This window comes from Cladophialophora psammophila, assembly GCF_000585535.1.
Source record: "Cladophialophora psammophila CBS 110553 chromosome Unknown aczJe-supercont1.12, whole genome shotgun sequence".
NCBI lineage: Eukaryota > Fungi > Ascomycota > Eurotiomycetes > Chaetothyriales > Herpotrichiellaceae > Cladophialophora > Cladophialophora psammophila.
The window spans coordinates 912,922-929,910 of NW_006912933.1; the positions used below are offsets into that span (position 1 = coordinate 912,922).

The following is a 16,989-nucleotide window of genomic DNA, read 5'->3' on the forward strand; positions in this document are numbered from 1 at the left end:
CGAGCACGCAAATACATACATGCAGCGGATTTGGTACAGGTATATAAGGGGAAGTCGATCTTGACTGTTGTATGAAGAGTTAGCTCTGCTCTCATGTTGAGGTAACGCGCCCTGTCATCGGCGAAGTTTGTCACTCTTGTCAACGACGACGATGACCCCTCCTCGTGAAAATGGCTGAATGCGTGAGGGTGAAAATGTGTATCCCCGGATTTTCAACAGCCTGACCGCAATCCATCTGAGAGTAAACACATACACGATCTTCACCTCCTTGCGCTCGCTCTGCTTGTCCTTCTCATCACGACTCACATCCACATGACAAATTTTGCACATTGGGTATTCTTGGTATGGCAGAGGGGAGCCACGATGAGACAAAGAAAGTCAAGAAAATAGGTGGAAAATGTGGGATACTGTGATGAAGGTGTTGTAGAGAGGATAGCAATCCATACCCACCACCGTGAGGCGAAGTAAGCGTCGCTGCGTCCCACAGCCAAACAAAAAAAAAAAAAAACCTCGCTGGCAAGCGTAGACTAGCTGGACGGTAAAGGCTGCCAGATAGCCCAAGAAATCTTGAATGGGGATCGGATGTCTCTGAATAGGGGTTATTATGCGCGTTTGTTTGGGAAGGGTAGAAGCTTACGCTGCTAGATTCTGAATTGGCAAGGAGAAATTGAATAGGCCCCATTTGTCCTCTTCCTCAATTGACTTTTCTATTCCTTCGTTGATGATGTTGAATTTTATCCGCTGCAAGTATCGCAGGCGGTATTGCATGAGCACAAGTCGGTCAACAATGGCTTTGGCTTGTTCGGTCGAACCTATGGCAAACTCCAGCCTGCGAACCGAGCGTGAGATGTAGTCGACCAGAGTAATTTCCATGTTTGGCCACGTCAAGCTAAGCTCCTGCATATTCGGCGTGTCAAGTAAGAAGGCTGAGAGGAACTCGACAAAAGCTGGAGTCGGGGTTGTGCTGGAGGATATCTTGAGCACTTTGAGGCTCTCGCGGTGATGATCATACAATGCCTTCATCGTCTTCAAATTCAGAAAAATGCTCACATCTGTCCTTGGATCCGTGACTTGAGTCAAGGTCAGATGCTTCAATGGTCTTATCCGCTCTAACAGTTGATGAATGGCGGACTGCGTGATCCTGGTCTGGTATCCGAACCTCTGGCGCATCAGGAGGCCGCGAGGCGGTCCGACGACTGAAAGACGCTCAAGACTTGTCAGCTTGCTGAGCACTTCCGTCGTTCTCGTTGGACTTGTCTCTGAGAACCCGCTAAATTGTAGTGATTGTAGCTCCTTGATAGAACCGAGACAGCCAATATGACATTGCTCAATCTCGAGCTTCAGCACATGAAGCTTAGCATAGTGCTCTGCTATCCAGTTGAGAACTTGAGTCATGACGATGCTCGAGGGTGTATTCTTGCCAGCCTCCGAAGGCCGTAGAAGTGACAGATGCGTCACTCCGGGCAGTTTCGCTAGTGCAGATGTTATGCGATGGATCTCCATGAGATATGGATGTTGTGCAGCTTGGCCGGTAATCCAAGGTGCCACAGCCTGAGGTTTGACCTCTTCTAGCCTCAGCTTAAGATTGGTGATGCTTTGTTGCACCCTGTATGGCCAGGTGTTCGTAAAATCGCCAAGATCGTCCTGAGATTTGCAATCAAGCGGCCGGCGAAAGAATGAGCCCCTCGCTTCACCGTATACCTGCTTGTTCACACACAGCAAGTTTAAGTGATCTCGACATTCGAAGGCAAGCATCAGGTCGTAGATGTAGTCGCGGACTTCAGGAGGGATCTTTAGAAGATGGCTCGAAGCCGATGCGCCTGATGCGAGGCTTGGTTTTGTATTCACCTATCTCTTGTGAACTCGGTCCTCGAAGAGTGAGTGGCGTGGCTTACCTCCTTTCCCTTTGTCAACAGGTCAGCTTGCTGCATCCTCCGCGAAAAACACTTTCGCAGGATTTGCCCTGATTGCTGGCGAATGCCCCACGAAACACCACCAGTTCCCTGTAGGGCCGGTGATTTGCGATAGCTTGATGCGGAGGCTTCAATATGTGCAGGGAAGTAAGTGAGATATAAGTCTGGTTAGATATACGCGGCTGTGCTTTTTGAAAGATGGAAGAGGGCTTTGCAGTTGCTAGGCTGATGGTGCTTGATTCGAGCATTTTCGATCATTTTCGATCCATGCAGGATTTTGAGAGGGGAAGTGCTCAATATTGAGCAACATCCTACTAAGTTCACACTGCTTTAGCCCACAAGACACGATAACATTTGAGTATGTACCGGCGAAAGGCTGCAAAATTGTTTTCGGGTGGTGGGTGTTTCGACAGGAAGTGGTGTAGTGGTGTAGTGGTATAACTTGGAGCAGGTTCGAAATCCCATCCACACCGAATATATCGCGGCGGTGAGGGTCAAATTTTCAGTGACGATGGGAATGAACCTAAGTATCGGAGACAGATGAGCTTACAGCTGGTGGGGACGGCGAAATCCCTAAAGAAGGTGGCTGCCACATGGCTGTCTGGAATGTGATGAGAAATGACGGCAGAAACTGAACTGTGAGAAGCCACAGTACCCGACGAAACGCCAGGAACGAAGTTCAAACGGGCGTGGAGAACGAAGCGACAGATGAACACACTAGGAGAGGCTCAACTTGCCGCCCCTTTCAGTGAGGGACTTGAGAATCGCCATGGAGTAGCCCACCGTAAGTGCTCTGTACTTTTGACAGAGCAATGTCGACATCTGAGCCAGACCCTGGGTCTGCATTTCCCAGGTCATCTAGGTCGTGAAGCTTCTAACTCCATGCAGCCCTGTTGACAAATTCATGGCCCTCGTCTAGCTTCAATGGTGACTTGGGCCAATGAAGAGTGCCTGGAAGATTGAAACCGTCCTAGGGATGAACCACAAGAACCACACGAAGGGCTTTAGCTTCAGGGATATTCCTCTGGTCCTGTTTGCTCACGACTTCTCGACATCGCATATGAATTGTTGAAGGGATTTCGCATCAATGTATTTGACTTTTTTTTAGTCTGTGGTTGGGGCAGACCATGGGTGGGGACGCTAAACCATCGGACTGGGCATGTCAAAATAGCTTGTCCATGTCAGTTCCTGGGCAGATGTTTTGGTCCTGGTGCAGTATGACGGAGCTGGTGCGCCGGTACTGGAAAGAGAAGAGTTTAAGGAATTGCCAACCACGCGGTGGTCCTGGCAGATGTGCGTGGATCCGGGATGGATGACGGATGGGTGCAGGACCCATAACCATAATCGGGATGGGATCGCCACGAGGTCGCCAATCTCGAATAAGGTCAATGGACCAGCGGATGGTAGAAGCAGAAGCCAATCGCAGCATCAAATGCTGAGATTCAACCAAGGCTGACCAGGAAGATTGTAGTTCTGGCTTTCGAAATGTGATCGGAGCCGGTGCTCAGACAGGACGTGTAAGCAAGGACCAGACAGTCTTTCATGATTTCTTCCCTACCTCCTCTCCGTCTCAGTCTCCCTCTCTTTCTCTCCAATGGAAGCCGGGACTTGAGGAACTCGTCAAGAAGGTGAGGAATGGAACAAGCCCGAGCGGGAGCGATTGAGCTGAGACGTTTGTATTACTGATTGATTCAGCTCGACGATCGAGCAAGGGCAATGGTTCGGGCCCGTTCTCTGATCAAATGGGGTAATTATGAGCGCGTTAGACGCATGGAAAAGGAGTAAAGGCTCGACGAGTGCATGCGAGTAAGTCGTTGTGAGCAAGCAGAGCACCGGGTTGTGTACGAGGTATGCAAGGTGGCTGTTTTGGTGGCGTGATGGAGTGCAAGTGAGAAACACGAAAGTGAGAGAATGTGAGGAAGTAGCAGAGAATTGCCTGCGGTCCAGACTCCAATGGCTAACAAAAGCCCATCCAAGCCCATCCACTGCTTCGGTCAAGAAACAGCCTCGTCAACACCCCAGACGACATCAGACCACCTCTTCGTGGTTCTGTATTGGATGTCAACTTCGCATCCAGGCCGCATCGACATGGCAACTCGCCATGTGGCCGCCACATCCCTCTGGCGACATGGTACCGACACCTGAGGACCCGAGCTGCTGGGTTCGCAACCGACCGTTTCAGGAACCCGGATGATGATTTCCTGCTGTCACCCCTCCCGAGGGTCACGTCAAATATCTACTATCGGCACCTTGTGATCGGACTGTGTCTTGGTCCTCTCGAAAAGTGTGTCCACAGGTGGCAAATCCGCTGGAGGAGTTCAACTTCCACCAAAGCTGGGGGATCCGCAAGCCCAAACCGGGCAGCAGGGCAACGGCCTGGGGTCATACTGCAGGGAGTTTGTCATTCATCGCTTAGGCGAGATCGCTGGGAGACAGGCAGATAAGCCTGGATCGTGCGCGCTCCCGGCCTCACTCTGGGGGACAGACTATCCAAAGGCGAGGCAGTAATGCGCTCCATGGCCAGGAAGTGCATCCCGCATTCAGGACGATACGAAGAGGGGTGGCTCTAAACCAACCAGCCCAATGTGACCCAGGCGCGACGAACTTGCGACAGTGCTTGAAGACCGCCTGGAGCCTATAACCCGGCAGCTTCAGCTTGCGAACCACGGAGATGCCGTGTCAAACAATGGCCATTATTTTCGCCGACTCGTAAACTATGTGAAGCTGAATCTTACAATCCCTCGTGGCCATGTAGCAGCCACCCGATGCATCATGGGACCCGGATTCCACTGGATGCAGCCCCTATTTCCACCTGACACGAACAAGACGCTGGCGCTAATACATATATTCAGAAATGCTTTTGGCTTGAAAACAATCCCCACTCCAATCCAAGTCACACCTTGAGTAGCTTCGCTGCATAGTTTGTGATGGTATCGACTTGAGGGAAGCTCATCTCTTCCAATTTCTGCGCGTAGGGGGTGGGTACCTCCGCACCAGTAACACGAACCGGTGGTGCCTGAAGATAGTCGAACCCATATTCGACAGCTAGGGCAAGGATCTCTGCACCGACTCCAAAGGCAGGGAACCCGGATTCGACCGCCATGAGCACACCTGTCTTCTTGACTGATTTGATGATAGCCTCCACATCCATTGGTTTGATTGAACGCAAGTTGATGACCTCGGCTTCAACGCCATAGTTCTTTTTCAGCTGTTCTGCCGCGTCGAGTGACAGACCCACACAACGTGAAAGGGTGACAATGGTCAAGTCCTTGCCTGGTCGTTCAATCTTTGCCTTGCCAAAGGGGAGGACGAAGTCGCTCTTTTGAGCCTCTGCGCTCATCGGGAAAGCCTGGCCGTATAGCAGTCTACACAGGTCAGCATGCCCTTCTTTTCATGGTAATCTTGCACTCACTCGTTCTCAAGGACAACCACGGGGTTGGGGTCTCGGATAGCGGCTTTCAACAGTCCCTTTGCGTCCTCCGCACTCCATGGGGCGACCACTTTCAGACCAGGGATGCTTCCGTACCACGCTGAGTAATCTTGTGAGTGTTGAGCAGCGACTCCAGCGGCGAAACCGTTAGGGCCGCGGAAAACAATCGGACAGGGCTGGATACCGCCAGACATGTAGTGGGTCTTTGCCGCAGAGTTAATGATCTGGTCAATCGCCTGCATAGCGAAATTGAACGTCATGAACTCGCAGACAGGATGCAGGCCGGCGAGAGCTGCACCCACGGCTAGACCACAGAAACCCGATTCTGTAATTGGCGTGTCGATGACTCGTTTAGGGCCGAAGCGGTCGAGGAGTCCCTTGGTGACCTGGGATATAGTTAGCATCGGAGAAGTGAAGCAGGACAGACGAGGTCTTCAAATCCCCGCAACTGCTTCAGGCCTCTGGAGTGCCTTACTTTATATGCACCTGGAAGACAGCTGGTCAGCATTGAACCCTCGTTTCCAGATGGCATGAAGCTCACCATTGTATTGGGCTACCTCCTCTCCTAATATGAACACTTTCTCATCTTGCTCAAGCTCCTCTGCCAATGCTTCATTAAGTGCGTCGCGGACCGTGAAGGTCTGCTGTGAACCGGAAGCATATCCTCGGATCGCAGGAAGCGATATAGGTGCGACTCTACGGAAAGAAGGACGTATTGAGGAAGGAAGGGCAGATCGCTGTGAAAGCAGCCTTGAGGCGCTCGTGAAGAGCTTGGTTGCTGACATGGTGAGCAGGCAAGAGGTGAGGCGGGCAAGAGCGACGTGTTTTTGCGTCCGTTTCAGAATGAACGGCTTTAAGAGACCAAAGGCGAAGAAAAAAGTTGTTGAAAGTTGAGGCCGGACTGCAATACGGAGCTCGGGATTGATTGGGGTGCCCAACACGGAAGCTTCATCACCAAAGGGAAGGGGAAGCGCAGGAAGGGGTTCGCCAGTTGCCCGTTTTGCCCGTTGCAGGTCAGCTCGCTCGAGCCGAACGAGGCCTAGCTCCATTGCTGGTCTTGGCATGTTTGGCATGATTGTGTTTTCACGCCCAAGTTGAGGACCTTCTGGGACCTTACATCCGCCAAAAGGGTCGTAAAATGATAGGGGGTATTGCCGCCATTGTTATCGAGTAATCATATGGCACTTTGTGGGATCGATCTTGGAACATCAGAGTCTCGTTGAACTATAATATACTTATCATTACGCCATTTCTTCGAGATCCGGCACCCCCTGGCCCAGAGACAACGCTGCGAGGCCTCGTTTCGTGCAAAGTATTCATTCAGGGGACCCGATTCTTGGGTTCAAATGTCTCCAAGATGTTCGTCTTTGCCACCGTGACTTTAGCCCTCCTCATAGAGTCCACCCTCTCAAAGCAACCATCAGCCCCCGAAGCATATGCATCTCCACTCAGAGACCTCCGCTTCGGGCAGCTAAACTTCTTACACACCACGGACACCCACGGCTGGTAGGTTACCAATACTGGGTTGCTTCTTGGAAGCTATCGCTAGTGCTGTGGCATTTGTGTTACAAGCTAACAGCCTCTCCCTAGGCACGCCGGCCACTTACTCGAGCCGTCTTTCAGCGCAGACTGGGGAGACTACGTCGACTTCGCGGCACGACTAAGAGAGAAACTCGAAGCAGAAGGCCGAGACCTGTTGATTGTCGATACGGGAGATCGTATCGAGGGCAATGGTCTCTATGACGCATCGGAGCCCAAAGGGCTGTTCACGTTCGACATCTTTCGCGAGCAGCACATGGACATCATCTGCTCGGGCAATCACGAGCTCTACCAACAGAATTCGTCCGAAAATGAATATCTGATCACTGTCCCGGCCTATGCCAGCAGTTACCTTGCTTCCAATCTCGACATCCTTGACCCAAATACCGGGGAACTGGTCCCCCTTGCCCCCAGGTACAAAAAATTCACCACGAAGAATCAAGGCATTCGTATCGTGAGCTTCGGGTTCCTCTACGATTTCAACGGAAATTACAACAATACCGTGGTCCAGCGAGTCGAGAAGACAGTTCGAGAAGCTTGGTTTCAGGACGCAATCCGCGATCGAGAAGTTGACCTGTTCGTGATCATTGGCCACGCCGCTGTACGATCAGAGGAATTCGAAATCGTTTACAGGGCCATTCGTTCAGTCCATTGGGATACTCCCATCCAATTCTTCGGCGGCCACTACCATATCCGGGACTACCGCAAGTTTGACACCGGCTCCTACGGCCTTGCCAGCGGTCGCTTTATGGAGACTATTGGCTTTCAGTCGATCGACGGTCTCTCTACAAATACCAGCCGTTCCGCAAGCGCAAATCCCACGTTCTTCAGAAGATACATCGATAACAATTTATACTCATTGTACCACCATTCTGGTCATAATGAATCGACATTCCATTCCGAGCGCGGCCGAAACATTACGGAAGCAATCGGGGAAGCTCGCGAGGCCCTCGATCTGGATAGAACCTTTGGCTGTGCTCCAAAGGATCTGTGGATGAGTCGAGCGCCTTATCCAAGCAACAATAGCATCTACTCGTGGCTGGAGCAAGAGGTGTTTCCCGGCATTGTAAGCGACACCAGACGGGTCGATAGGCCCCGCCTCGTCATATCGAACACTGGAGCAATCCGATTTGACATCTTCCAAGGACCATTTACCAAGGATTCGACCTATATTATCAGTCCGTTTACAAGCGGATTCCACTATATCAAGGACGTGCCTTACACTAAAGCCAAACATCTCATCAATATGCTGAACCGCGGGGGGCCAATTTTTGAGAATGTCGATCAATCATATGCCATGTGGAAAATGGCCCCTCCCGAACAAATTGGTGTGAAAGAAGACATCATCTCATCTGATGACAAAAATGGCCACTCGCAAATCTCTCTCTCGGATGATGGTCGCAACAGTCTGACGCCGGGCTACACCACGCACGACGACTTGGGTAACGATGGAGATGATACGATCCATTCCCCGATATCCTTCTACGTCGTCCCCAACTGTATCCAGTCAACCATCAACCCGCAACCAAACAGCATAAACCTCGACAAAGACCAAGATGTTGTCGTGGACGTCGTCTTTAATGAATTCATCGAGCCATGGGTCATCTTAGCCTTTAGGTTCCTGGGGCTCGAATACTCGGACGACGACGTGGACCAGTATATGCCCGGAGACAATCTGACGACCTTGATCGCCAAGTGGGTCGCGGAGAATTGGAAGGTCAATTGCAAGGTGTGAGAGGCTGTGCCTCCTGGGATGAACGAAAGAGTCGGCTACATATAATCCACAAGAGAACAAAGAAACTCTTTGCCCTCTCCCTAGCGTGACACAGAGGTGAATGAATCTTCGGCGAACATCCAAAGCTCCGTGGCACGCGACCAGGCCGTCGTCGTTGATAAGTGGAAAAGCAGCTCTTGCTTGGCACCCATTCCACCCCTGACACCGAGGAAGAAACCAGGCACACATGCCTTGATCTGCTTCTATTCAAGTTGTGTTCAGCCTTGTCACAACCTAGTCTCTACTGCCCTGCGCAGGATGAGCAGGAAGGAAGAACTGGAGGGAGATATGGTCATATCTCTACCTCGAGCTGTTTGTCATTTGCGGAAGATATCATCGGGGCCGTGCCTGGAGTCCGCCTCGAAAGGGTGTCGATTGTCCTGATGGGATCCTCGTCGCGCCCCATCAACGCAAATATAGACCATCTTTGGGCACACCTCCATAAGGTTGAAAGGTAAATGTGCCAGGATAAATCATATCATTTCAGCTTCATCATAACCCAATTTATCTACACAGATGCTGAACACCTCAGCGAATCTGCTCATTTCGATTCCAACTCGATTCCAACTCAATTCAAGTGCTCATCCCAAATCATCGCCCAGGTCACTACCCCCTTGCCGCCTTCCGTCGGCCAACCTTTCTCATTAACTCTCCCCTTCCCAATGACCACCTGCTCACACACCCTGAACCCCATGCCCTCGTACTCTTTCATGGCGCCTTCGCTGGCCGTCTCCAACCAGACCGGCACATCTTCGTCCCTCGCCTTGTTCAAAAAGTAGTCCATACAGGCCTTGAATGCCTTCCTGCTCTTGTCGGGTGGAGCGTCGGGGTCTCTCGCAATCATGGCCAGGTGGTAGAAGGGGCGAGTTTCGAAATCAATGTCCTTGTTGAAGTCCGCCGGGTAAGGGTCCTCGGAGGGCGCCCCCGAGGACTGGGAGGGCGCAGCAGGCTGGTCGTAACTGTGTTCCCCTTGGTCGGGGATGGAGAGGTATTTCGCCTTCAACTTGCGCGCGGTGCTCCGCCATTCTTGCAGTATAGGCCCGGGATTACGGCGGGCCTGCGAGGGGGGAATGCCGCAGAAATCGGGGGGTTCAAAGAGCGCTGCGGCGGTGAAGTCGCCTGATTCAATGAGGACAATGTTGGACTTTGCGGCCGCCGTGATGCCCAACGTGAAGTGCTTGGTGAGACGCTCGGGGGTCATCACCTGAGAGACGTCTGCGGTTGGACTGGTGTTGTCGATCTCTGTGATGAAGGCTGTCGTGAGAGGGGTGGTCAGGTAGGAGCGAGAGAGCAGAGAGATGAAGCTGTCGAGCCATTTCTGGTCGGGGGAGGCAGTGGTTCTCACTTCTGTGGACATGACGGTCGAGTGTGAGGATTGGGATGAAGGTATATATATATATATATCCGGGAGTCGTCAGGCTGAGGCAGATCAATGAGTGTTTCAATGCTTGAGTGACGTTCAATTTCTCAGCAGAGGAGAGTCTAGACCACAGTCAGCGCAACGAGTGAGCGAGCCTTTTACCTTGAGACCATTGAGGGATGTAGAGGGGAAGGAGCTGAAGGAGCAGGCGCAGGAAGAAGGGTGGGCGTGCTTATGACCTGAGCTGCGGACATCAGGGGGGGCGTCAAGTCAACCAACAGCTGGCGAGGCTTCATTTCGGTGCTTGTCCCTGTAGATCTCCATCTTTGGCCTCGCTCCGTACGCTACTCAGACGCTTGGGTTGCGAGCTGGCTGTCATCTGCGAGACGTGCAAGTGGTGGAAGTATCTCACAACAGCCCCCAAATGCGGGGCAGAGAGACGCAGGCGACTCGGCTCACCAGGCCTCTCAAGGCCTCTCCACCACAGCTTCTGCCAATACATATTCTCACCACCTCCGGTCATGGCGACCACCGACCACCGCAAGTCAGTCCTCATCACCGGCTGCAGTCCTGGTGGAATCGGCCACGCTCTTGCTCTTGCCTTCCATGCTCGAGGGCTCCGGGTCTTTGCCACAGCTCGAACAACTGGTCGAATCGAGGATTTGTCGCAGAAAGGGATCGAGACTCTGGCCTTGGTGGTCGACGACGACGTGTCAATCCTCACCTGTTTCAAGACTGTTGAGCAGTTGACCCATGGCCATGGCCTTGACTATCTGGGTGAGTAGATTTTGAGAGTTGACAATAACCCTGGCTATATACGGTTGAACTGACGACGAGTCGTGCACAGTCAACAATGCTGGCGTGTCGTACGTGATGCCCGCTCTGGACGTCAACGTCGATGAAGCCAAGAAGATCTTCGATGTCAACCTCTTCGCCGTCATGCGCATGTGCCAGGTTTTCTCACCTCTTCTTATCAAAGCTCACGGCACCATTGTCATGATCGGGAGCCTGGCCGCTGTCATCCCCTATGTGTTTGGCAGTGTGTACAATGCCACGAAAGCGGCATTGCACGCCTATGCCAACACCCTGCGCGTTGAGCTCGCCCCATTCAATGTCAAGGTCATCACAATTGTCACTGGCGGCGTCAAGTCGCGCATCTCCTCTCATGTCAAGCGCGTCTTGCCCGAGGAAAGCCTATATGCCCCTCTCGAGGAGAACTACCTGAGACGCCAAGGCCATTCGCAGGAGGGAGCCATGCCCACCACAGCGTATGCTGAAAGTATCGTCGAACAGGTTCTTCCTGGCGCTGGCCCGCGGCCTTGGAGGTGGCTGTTGAGGGATGGCAGGAGGAACTGGATCTGGGAAGGGAATAGAAGCTGGCTGGTGTACTTCCTCTCGGGTGGCTATACCTGGACGGGCTTCTTCGACCGGTATATGACCTGGCTGTTCCAACTCCGGAAGCTAAAGCGGAAGGAGACTTGAATTCGGGAACCATTGTTCCAGGCTGGTGTACTCGAGTCTGAGATTACAAACTCCGATGAGCAAGGACACTCGTCTGCTCCCCTGCCAAGTTCCCAATCTTACTGCCTGGGGTCAAGCCCTCAAAGCCATAGGCACCGCCTTCACAGACTTCCTGGCCCATTGGGAGGGCCAATCCGGAAGCAAGACATGAAGATCACCGTCAAGCGTGTCAGCTACTTTCACTGCAAGCCATCCCAGCACTGTGAAAACAGAAGCGAAGTTTGGCACCTGCGCACCGGTCCTGGGATCGTCGTGTTTGGCTCTCGAGAGCGGTCATGGAATCGCAGAAGTGCCCACCACGCTCTTCTGCGGCCCGTTGGAATCGAAAAGAGCACCGACTAGGGCGGTGGACACAGGGGCAGATATCATCCGCAGATGAGGAGAGCCGCAGCCGCTGTTCAGTAGCCACAGAAAGATTCGGGAGTCGTTGAAGCGTGTCGATACCCTAGTCATCACTTGGAGAAGAAGGCTACAACCTACAACCTTCCGAATCTTCTATGAGAGCTGCGGAGTGCCGCCCATGCTCTGCTCCCGCCACACTACTGGGAAGTCCATTTTTGCCCCTTCCCGTCCACGATCTAGGGAGGTATACTTGTATTCTTCCTGTGTTGCCATGGTGAAATGCTGTTCACCGTTGTTTTATATACACAAATGGTCTAAGCCGGTTTTAGTACAGAGTATATACAACCCCCCAAAAAGGATGATCCTCATTGCATATCAATAGCCGAACCGCATCTGTTTATGCTGTTGTCTTCTCGTATCTTGGTTCACCACCGGCTTCATTCCCCCGGTCGCCCTCGTCAAGAGCCGGCTCAATATCAGCATCTTCTTCTTCAGAGGCATCTGAGTCAATCTCGTCCTGCTCAGCAGCTTCGACGTCTTCGTGTCGCTCTGCTTCTTGTCGCTCCTCCCCAACGACGGCCTCTGCTGCCCCTTCCTGCTCTTTCCTTTCCCGTTCGACGTCCGAGGCAATCTCAGCGCGGCGCCGTTCTCGCCATTCCTTCCAGTGCGCCTCATCGGCATCTAACATTTTCACGACTGCTCCAACCATGACGTCTCTCAATCCGAGACCTAAGCTACTTGGTGTTGTTGTTCCTTGTCCCTGATTGTCAGAAGGATGTGGCGATCTGAACGCTCGAGGATTGTTGGTCAACTTTTCAAGCTCTAACCATGCGAGATTCACGAACCGATCAATTGTTTTCCTCAGTTCCATCAGAATGGCCGCCGTCTGATCAGAAATGTCCAACGGAACATCGTCAGGCGCTGAGACTCGTAGTCGGAGCCAATCGTTGAGCTCCAAGACCCGGTCTCTCTGCAGGCTAAGACTCCGACAGAATAATATTGCCATGAGCGGCGTCACCATGGATGCCTGTTCAAGCCACACGATATCATCAGGTCCATCTAGCGCCCTTTGCTTCCACGTGTATGCCATCAAGCGACCATGGCTGCGGTATCGTTTCTTTTTACGTCGCTCTCCCCGAGTGTTCGCTTCATTGACCCCATGCTTCGAAATCATGCCTCTGAGATCGCGGCTGTTGGTTGACCATCCATATTTACGTCCTCCGGAAGGTGTCGTTCCTCGCCAGGCAGCTAGTTCGGCGCTGACAGAGTTGATAAGCAGCGCTTTAACTAGAACCATATTGTTACTGTTGGCATTAAAATAGTCAGGAAGCGATTCGAAAATGGTTTGCCCGGGCCGCAGAGCCGGAAGGAATCCAACTTCCACCAAAATATCGTAAAGTTCTTTGCTCGTTGTCATCATATCCAGATAGGCACGGTGTCGAATATGCTTTGTTTCTCGTAACTCCTCCATCAGATTTTCATCACCGGCCAAATTGGCTGCATGGTACTCTCTGAAAGCCCCCACGATCCAAGCAAAGTCACTTTCGGACTCGGGGAGATACTGCTGTTTCACGGCTCTGAGTTTGTCGATACTCAGTTCTAAAGTCGACACCAGAGGAGCTGCAGGATCGTGACAGGCAATAATCAGCATGGGCTCAAGACATCCAAACAAAGAACCCAGTAAAATGCCCTTCCCCAGCGCTGGATGAACCCCCAATCGCCACAGTAATCGGCCTAGGCCTGTGATATCTCCGCTTTCCGTCAATGCGCCCAGACTTTGCAACTGTCTGATCGCGCTTGCGATGGATTCAGAGGTGGGCGGGTCTATTGTTTCGAGAAGAAGACCTTCGACATCAACGTGATGAGGGAAAGCCTTGAATTGCAGTGCCAGATCCGCGAGATCGGACTGCTCAATCTTAGGACGTTGCATTGGTCGAAGTGAGTCATGCCGTTCCCTTGAAAACAGAGCATAGTAATGACCGTTTCGAACCCGCCCAGCGCGTCCACGTCTTTGAATTGAGCTGGTCTTGCTGATCCAAGCGTAAGGCAGACTCCTCGCAAGCGTCGAAGGGTCAAAGAGGCTGTTTCGTTCCTTGCCGGTGTCGACGACATAGACGACATCTGGAAGTGTGACTGAAGTTTCAGCAATGTTCGTTGTCAGGATGATCCTCCGACAACCCTCGGGAACAGGTTCAAAGACTTGGTCGTTCGTTTCCCGGCGCAGAGAGTGAAGCTTGAACAGCCGAAACCTATTCGAATCCCGGAAATCAAGACCTAAACTGTCGAAACGGCCACTGGTCAAGAGAAGCTCAACCTTTTCCATATCCGTGGACCCGGGAAAGAACACCAGTACATCGCCATCCGGCTTGGTGTGTGCAATATGCGCTATTACTGAGACAGTGAGGCCGACGCGCATTGGGCCTGTAAGTTCAGCAATGTCGGCTTCATCTACAGCACTCGACAGCGGCGAATTCTCGTTCTCGCCCCATGCATTTGAATGTGACGATGCCAACTTTTTTTGCTTGGCAGAAAATTGCATCTCATGTTCAATATGGCGTGCACTGGACTGATGGTGACCTCCCTGAATCAACTGGCGCATCGAGGGGTGTATGTCGGCTCCTTGAGACAATTCCGAAAGAATATCTGCCAGATAGTGGGTTTCGACATGAGCACGCCTTCCTTCTACATCGAGGCATTTGGCTGTGAGAACAGTACCGTCGTCTGCCGGCTCTTTGAAATAATTGAGAAACGTAGTCGGGTCAATGGTAGCACTCATGAGGATAATCTTGGGGAAGCTCTTGTGTGCCGCTTTCCTAGCTCGAATAGTCCTCCGAAGGAGCGATAGGACAAGATCAATTTGAATATCGCGTTCGTGGACCTCGTCAACAATGATGTGCGAATGGGACGACAACGTAGCTTGTGGATTGGCTATCAGCCGATTGAGGAGGATCCCTGTAGTACAATAAGTTATGCTACCGTGCGGAATTGGTGACCAGTTCTCGTTGCGAATATGATAACCGACGCTGTTTCTCATGGTATCATGGCGTTCTTGAGCCACCCTGTGCGCCACAGAGGTCGTTGCAATCCGTCGTGGCTGCGTACAAACAATGCTTGTACATGGACCTTCTCCAGACACGATGTTGTCATCGAGTATAATCTGAGGGACTTGCGTGGTCTTTCCAGAGCCAGTTTTGGCTAGGACGATCACGATATCATTGTCGTTGATCAGTTTCAGAAGCGCCCGCTGTGTTCCTTCAGCCATCAGAGGTAATGTCTGCCTCAAGCGAAGAGTTTCCTTCATCTTCTCCTCTTGCCTGGCCATCTCAAGCCCGATCTTCATTCTAGCGGCGAGTGCTTCATCGTTCTTCAACGGAACAGCATGGCTTGAACAGTCTGGCTGTCCCGGGGAAGGTTGGAGCTTAACTTCGTCGAGCGTGAGCCCGTGCGCACGAGCCAGCCTCATTGTCTCTAGGGCGGAATCGAGATTGGCTCTCGAAATGCCGATGCGAAATGGTTTTCGTGCCTTGACATTTTTCTCCCCCTGCGCTGTGCTAGACGTGTCGGGCGTTGCCGAGAGGCCAGGCGCGTCAGGGAGGTCTCCATCATCGCCAGCATTGCCCCTCCAGGATGACGCCAATGGACACGAGGCATCGTGGGCAGTCTCGGAACCAAGGTGAAGGAAGCCGACAGGAGGAAGGCGTTTCGGTCGTGTCCGGATACATATGGCTTTCGTAGGTCGTACATAGGCTCGAGAGGCTATCCCATCAGGAGGGATAGACAGAAGCGAGGGGATATCATGATTCCGGTGGGCAATGTATTGCAAACCGCGCGGCTTTGGGTTCTGGTTGGGAGGTATGTTAGAAAATGTTCCGTTAGAAGGATGAGGACAGCGAGTGCGTACCCGTGCACACCGAGCCCACATGACGGAGACTTGACTCCTTCATCTTGGCAACATGTGTCCGATGAGAAGAATCTCAATAATGTCGGTGGACAAGCTAAAGCAAAAGGGGTTTCAATTCTCAACTTCGACGAGTATCGACGGAGGGAAAATATTATACTCCGCATATACTCCGAAGAGTTTGGTTGGAGTTGCGTTGCCAACAGCCGCCAATCGGAGACAAGAAGAGAGTGAAGATCACGTGCCGGGTACCAGCCTCCTTGCAGCCTTGCAGCCTCGCAGCTTCGCCAGACGAGCAGACACCCCAAGGTCATGTTTGGTTCATTCTCGAATCTGTTAAGGGAATTCTCTCTGGGAAAAGGTCTTTCCTTGTGCATCGTCGCCTCCTGTCTACGCGATACGCAGCGCCATCAAAGCATACAATCATGCTTCAAAGACGATAAGATCCCCAACTCCCTCATTCCCAAAATTGGGTGGCATCCTCCCACCTTACCATTTGTGAAACAGTATATTGTTGAAAATGTCTTCTGGCATCTGGAGCAGCTCTGTGAGCTTTGTACTGAGTTGCCGAAGTGGCTGCCATCCACCAAGACTTGTGAAAAGGTGATTTATGGCTACCTCCGCCTTGGTTGTTTCGATATTGTTCATCGTGGTGGTCTCAAGAAGACAATGACACGTCAATTGAAGATTGGAGTGGAGCACAGTAAAGTGTTCGGCTATAATGACCAGCCATTCGTCAACCTCCTCGACCTTCCCAACCAGTTGCTGGTGTGCTCGGAGTTCTTTGAACGCAGAGGCATTTCCCTCACGAAGCACCGTCCTGCGCGCGTCTGCCCATGGCTGTCAGACACCGCAATCGCCAGTCAAACATTGGCAATGTGTGTTGCAATAACATATGGTCGTCCAGGGGCAGACCGAGGTGCTCCAGGGAGTGGTGTCCTGGGCAGCCTGGGAGGCAAGGCTGAGCCGAAGTTGAGCCGGGCTTGATTTTGGCAGAGTTGGGCTCCCAGTCCATGAAAGCGGCGGGGTAAGGCATCGACCCGGAAATCGTGGTCGGTTCAATTTGGTCCGACTACAGCCGAGAATTTCTAGCCCAGCTGTCGCTACATGGCCAACATGGCTTACTAGGTACTTCTCATGAGTCATTGCCCTCAACTATTGCAAGGGACCATGTCCTTTTCTACGTGAGCTTCCCCCGCATTCCCGGATTCG

At 52.2% G+C, this 16,989-nt stretch overlaps 6 protein-coding genes across 6 annotated transcripts; 2 read left to right on the forward strand and 4 right to left on the reverse strand.

Annotated features, from left to right (window-relative positions):
• Nucleotides 1–633: 633 nt before the first annotated feature.
• Nucleotides 634–1,931, reverse strand: A1O5_08015 (uncharacterized protein; the record flags this gene model as incomplete). Its single annotated transcript, XM_007748600.1, has 2 exons — nt 634–1,848; nt 1,896–1,931. The coding sequence occupies 2 exons, from the start codon at nt 1,929–1,931 to the stop codon at nt 634–636; spliced, it is 1,251 nt and encodes a 416-aa protein (XP_007746790.1).
• Nucleotides 1,932–4,806: 2,875 nt separating this feature from the next.
• A1O5_08016 (pyruvate dehydrogenase E1 component subunit beta) lies at nt 4,807–6,128 on the reverse strand (the record flags this gene model as incomplete). The annotated part of the gene is made up of 4 exons (XM_007748601.1): nt 4,807–5,278; nt 5,326–5,729; nt 5,819–5,829; nt 5,885–6,128. 4 exons carry the CDS (start codon nt 6,126–6,128, stop codon nt 4,807–4,809), a joined length of 1,131 nt encoding a protein of 376 aa, XP_007746791.1.
• Nucleotides 6,129–6,700: 572 nt separating this feature from the next.
• Nucleotides 6,701–8,617, forward strand: A1O5_08017 (uncharacterized protein; the record flags this gene model as incomplete). The annotated part of the gene is made up of 2 exons (XM_007748602.1): nt 6,701–6,849; nt 6,934–8,617. 2 exons carry the CDS (start codon nt 6,701–6,703, stop codon nt 8,615–8,617), a joined length of 1,833 nt encoding a protein of 610 aa, XP_007746792.1.
• Nucleotides 8,618–9,224: 607 nt separating this feature from the next.
• A1O5_08018 (uncharacterized protein) lies at nt 9,225–10,013 on the reverse strand (the record flags this gene model as incomplete). The annotated part of the gene is made up of 1 exon (XM_007748603.1): nt 9,225–10,013. One exon carries the CDS (start codon nt 10,011–10,013, stop codon nt 9,225–9,227), a length of 789 nt encoding a protein of 262 aa, XP_007746793.1.
• Nucleotides 10,014–10,537: 524 nt separating this feature from the next.
• Nucleotides 10,538–11,498, forward strand: A1O5_08019 (oxidoreductase; the record flags this gene model as incomplete). The annotated part of the gene is made up of 2 exons (XM_007748604.1): nt 10,538–10,793; nt 10,864–11,498. The coding sequence occupies 2 exons, from the start codon at nt 10,538–10,540 to the stop codon at nt 11,496–11,498; spliced, it is 891 nt and encodes a 296-aa protein (XP_007746794.1).
• Nucleotides 11,499–12,276: 778 nt separating this feature from the next.
• On the reverse strand, nt 12,277–15,801 carry A1O5_08020 (uncharacterized protein; the record flags this gene model as incomplete). Its single annotated transcript, XM_007748605.1, has 1 exon — nt 12,277–15,801. The coding sequence occupies one exon, from the start codon at nt 15,799–15,801 to the stop codon at nt 12,277–12,279; it is 3,525 nt and encodes a 1,174-aa protein (XP_007746795.1).
• Nucleotides 15,802–16,989: the final 1,188 nt, after the last annotated feature.